Genomic DNA, 4,463 nt, shown 5'->3' on the forward strand with positions numbered 1-4,463 from the left:
ACAGACAATGAAGTTTCAACACCTTAAAATATATATTTCTATATACACCTTAAAATATATATCCATTTGAAAAAACATTAAATATCAGGCGGCAAGATATTTTTCAGAAAAATTACAATTTCTTCAGCTTCTAGATAATGGATAGTAGATTTGTAATAGATGTCTTTTATCGTTCTTGATAGAGACCAGATTTCACATGAACATATAAATGGTATGTATACTTCTTCAATTCTTTAAGTAGAAATAATTTGGGGTTTGTTTAAATTAGTAGTTGGTGTTACCATAAAATTATATTCATACATACATACATACATACATATCATATATAACGAGTCTCATTGATTCAGTTAAGGTAAAAATTATAATTTAGCTGTACAATTTTCTAGTTTTAAATTTTGAGATTGGAAAAGACAATTTGTGCATATATGAACCATATAAGCGTTAGTATATATATACATATACTAACATATTATTTGAATCTAGATGCTCACATTATCCGAATTGTTCAGCTTGTTCTTGCACCGGGCGTGTTATAATGTAACGCTTTTTAAAATCTCTTGTTATATCACCATTGTTATTCCACAACGTTATCGCGCTAGTGCTGTACAACGGGTAAACATTAATCAAACGCTCCTTTTTAGCCATATCTTCCTTTGGAACCTTTTTACAATATTCATCAAAATATTCTGTATTTGCTTTGTCCGGCTTTACATTAACTAAACGGTCATTGTAGCGAATATATTCGTTGTAAAGCTCTTGCCAAAGGAATTGCTCATAGCAACGAGCTCGTGTAGCTGAAAACAATAGTGAAAAATAAGTTAACTATAATTTGAGAATAGTTCCTTCCTTTTAACTTGCTTGTTGGCTGTTTCAATTTGGGTGGTTTAAATTTATCTTTCATCTCACTGTATTGATCCTTCGAACACATTTTACGGACCCTTTATCCCTTTATTCCAACGATAAATAAGAGCACCAATAAACGTCTAGATGCATAAATTGTTTCGAGAAAAATATATACATAAATATGAGCAAATAAAATCATGACAGAAAAGAAAATAATTGTGTTGCTAAGATATAAATACAGCGTACATATCATAATTCAATTCAAGAAGGGTGTATCGACATCAGATGAAAACACCGAGACACCATATTTCGCCATAAGAGGGCTCACTTCAAAAGCACTAATCATGGGAAGATTTATCCATTATATTAATTGGTGCCTTATTTGAATATATTATACTCTGTAGCGACATGTGACAAGAGAATAAAAATGGGAAAACCAAGCACTGTGGGCCTGAATGCCGATAATTGATAAAAATGTGGAGTATACAATATAAAAGTGAAGGGAAATAGTTAATATAGTTGGTTGCTAAAAAAATGGTTGAGAATGCAATAAATGGCTGTAAAAATTCAGAAAATAAGTGCAAAAACTCAAAATCAGTGCGGTTAGGGGGGTTCACCATTTAGTGTTAATTAGTTTAAGAGGTGGGTGTTTTAGGGGTGGACTTTAGATCTTTAGTAAGATGAAATGCATAATCATCATACTAATATTATAAATGAGAATGTAAGTTTGTTTGTTAAGCTTTCACGCAACTACTTAAGAGATCATCATAAATCTTTGTACATATACTCCTGAAGGTATTAGAAGTAAAATAGGGTACTTTATATTAAAAAAAAATTTTAGAAAGATAAAAAAAATTGTTTGTAAAAAAATCGTAAAATTTACTTACTTCAACGTCATATAGCACTACAGTAATGAAGTTTCAAACAAGAATACTGTAATACCGTCCCACTGCATTACCGGCGGTGACGACAATATCTAATTAAATTGAATATACATAGTTTTAACTGCTTCTAATTTTTTTATATTTACTGTTATTTTCTTCCGTCGTTACATGCAGTATAAAATTCAAATTTTTGAAGTAATCAGTAATTTTTGTAGTTGTCTGTCACTTTATTATTTTAGATYTWWGTCGCTGATGTTAATTCTTACTCTGTTTTTTTAAGAAAATGCAGCGGAAGCGGAAATATGGTATATCCAAATCATATTCATACTAATATGCAAAAATTAAGTTTCAACAATGAATACTGTAATACCGTCCTACTGTATTACCGGCAGTGACGACAATATATAATTCAATTGAATATACAGAGTTTCAACTGTTTATAATTTTTCGATATTTATTGTTATTTTCTTCTGTCGTTACATGCAGTATAAAACTATTAAAATTTTTGCGGTAATCAGTAATTTTTGTGGTTAGCAGTCAATTTATTATTTTAGATCTTACTCGCTGATGTTAAGTATTAAAATGATTTTCTTAGAAAATGCGTCGGAAGCGGAAGTCTGGTATATCCAAAATTTCATCGCGTGTCGGTGCCGCAAAAATTGCACGAAATCAAGAAACTTCGGCTCACACAGAACTGAAAAGACAACAACAAGCAGAGCGACAAAGAGTTTTGAGAGCAGCTAAAACGCCTCTTCAGGCATCAGAAGAGCTATAGAAACACCAGAACAATCGCAGGTGAGAAGAATTCATAATGCAGACCACGCGCCGCCGAAATTTCATGCGTAATGATTGGGCTGTATTTAATGGTACTGGGTTTCAATATGATCCTTCAATTGAATATCATAATCATCCCTTGATTGTTATTGGCTCAATGAATAAAAAATGTCAGTTCTGCGATGCTTTTAAATTGAAAGAGGCAACTGCTGGAATGTGCTGTTCCGGTGGTAAAGTTTCACTTCCATTACTTGGTGAACCAAAAGAGCCTGTGAAAACATTATTATTAAATGATACTGATGAGTCAAAGCAATTTATAAGCAAAATAAGAAAGTATAACTCTTGCTTTCAAATGACATCCTTTGACGTTGATAAAGTGATAAGAATGCCCGGGTTTTCACCAACTTTTGCTGTACAAGGACAGATATGTATATCATCAAATTGGATCACTATTTCCAGAAGATGATGATCAGCATAAATTTCTGCAGCATTAATTCTGCATTTCTACTTTATAGGTAATGAACAAAATGGAAATAAATCATCGTGTCAATATATTGAACGAGTAGAAAGAGAAACGGTATTGAAAATTCAACGAATATTACACAGTCACAATGTCTTGGTAAAAATCTTTAAAAGTGCGATAGACAACTGGCCTTCAGACAACTATAAAGTTATCATTCATGCTGATCGAACTCCACGAGGCGAACACGAAAGGCGTTATAATGCGCCGATGATCAATGAAGTTGCAGTTTTGGTTACTGGTGACCCGAGCTCTCCACGAGACATAGTACTACGGTCATTAATCCAACAACGGGACAACAAATTCAAAATAAAGTTTCCTGCATGGACTTTTATTCGTATTACAAAAATATCCTAGATTAATACTTTGTATTTTATTTTTTAAAATTGTTAGAATTCAGAATTATTTATTTTTGTTACGGTGAAATATATTTTAACATTTGTTGTTGCATTTCAATACGCATATTTTAAGGTGTTGAAACTTCATTGTCTGTAATAATTTTTAAAAATTGTTGATCTCAGCCAAGCAATAAAATTTAGTTATCATTTTGACTCATTTCTATTATTATACCCTTATCCTTTATCTCTCATACATATTTAATGGCTCCACTGCGGGTGAAGCCGCGGGTAAAAAGCTAGTATGAAATAAATTTGATTATATGTTACATATAATATGAACCATAGCTATGGAAATCACGAGTAAACATAAACATATGTATGTGGGTTGTCCCTAATAACATTGAAGAACATTATTTATTTAACGACTCTGAATCTTGAAAAAATTAGGAAATGCTCTTTATATGTTACTAAATATTAAAACTGTAAATAAAACCAAAAGAGCGGTAGAAAAATCTAACAGTCACCGAATACCGAATCAGATCATGGGAGTATAATTTAATTTATAAAGAATATTAAGTGGGCTTGATTTAGTTTAGCTTCTATCTGCCTAGCCGATTTAAAAGGGTGCGACTTGGCGATTGTTTTTCTTTTTCAGCACCGTATTTCCTGGTTTTCTTCGAAGAGGCTTTTGAATATAGTTGTAAAATTATCCTTTTTAAATAAATTTTAAAATAATTTCCCCGAAAAATGGAGGATTTTAGAATTAAATAATTTTTTATCATTGATACAGGTTATACCGCAACCTACTAAAGTCCAATATAACAAAATGTGTTTTAAATTTTATCCTAGTAATACCACAAATACAAAATATTTTACTCACTCTTACTTTATTTGTTGAAATACGATATATTCGAATTTTTGCTTTAAAAGTGAAATATTGTAATTTCTGAAACACCACCTTTTGAATTTTTCTTTGAAATATGTGCTTGCAGCTGAAGTTTGCCTTTATTTTCCATGTTTTATTAATATTTTGATGTTTAGATAAGTTTTACTGATTTATCAGAACATTTTAAAGTAAACACTTATATTTTTAAAGTTGCTAAA

At 31.0% G+C, this 4,463-nt stretch overlaps 1 protein-coding gene across 3 annotated transcripts; it reads right to left on the reverse strand.

The window, feature by feature from the left end:
- LOC108972038 lies at positions 1-1,412 on the reverse strand. 3 transcript variants are annotated; one of them, XM_018938467.1, is made up of 3 exons: positions 859-1,412; positions 492-794; positions 1-231 (listed from the first exon to the last, which is right to left on the reverse strand). In XM_018938467.1, exons 1-2 carry the CDS (start codon positions 926-928, stop codon positions 493-495), a joined length of 372 nt encoding a protein of 123 aa, XP_018794012.1. In that variant the 5' UTR covers positions 929-1,412; the 3' UTR covers positions 1-231; position 492. The 3 variants fall into 3 exon arrangements, with proteins under 3 accessions (XP_018794012.1, XP_018794011.1, XP_018794010.1); XM_018938466.1 differs by lacking the exon at positions 1-231 and adding an exon at positions 246-382; XM_018938465.1 differs by lacking the exon at positions 1-231 and having other exon boundaries at positions 247-794; positions 859-1,406.
- Between the last annotated feature and the right edge of the window lie 3,051 nt (positions 1,413-4,463).

The sequence above is a fragment of the Bactrocera latifrons genome, unplaced genomic scaffold (genome assembly GCF_001853355.1).
Source record: "Bactrocera latifrons isolate USDA-ARS-PBARC rearing strain unplaced genomic scaffold, ASM185335v1 scaffold_373, whole genome shotgun sequence".
Taxonomy (NCBI): Eukaryota; Metazoa; Arthropoda; class Insecta; order Diptera; family Tephritidae; genus Bactrocera; species Bactrocera latifrons.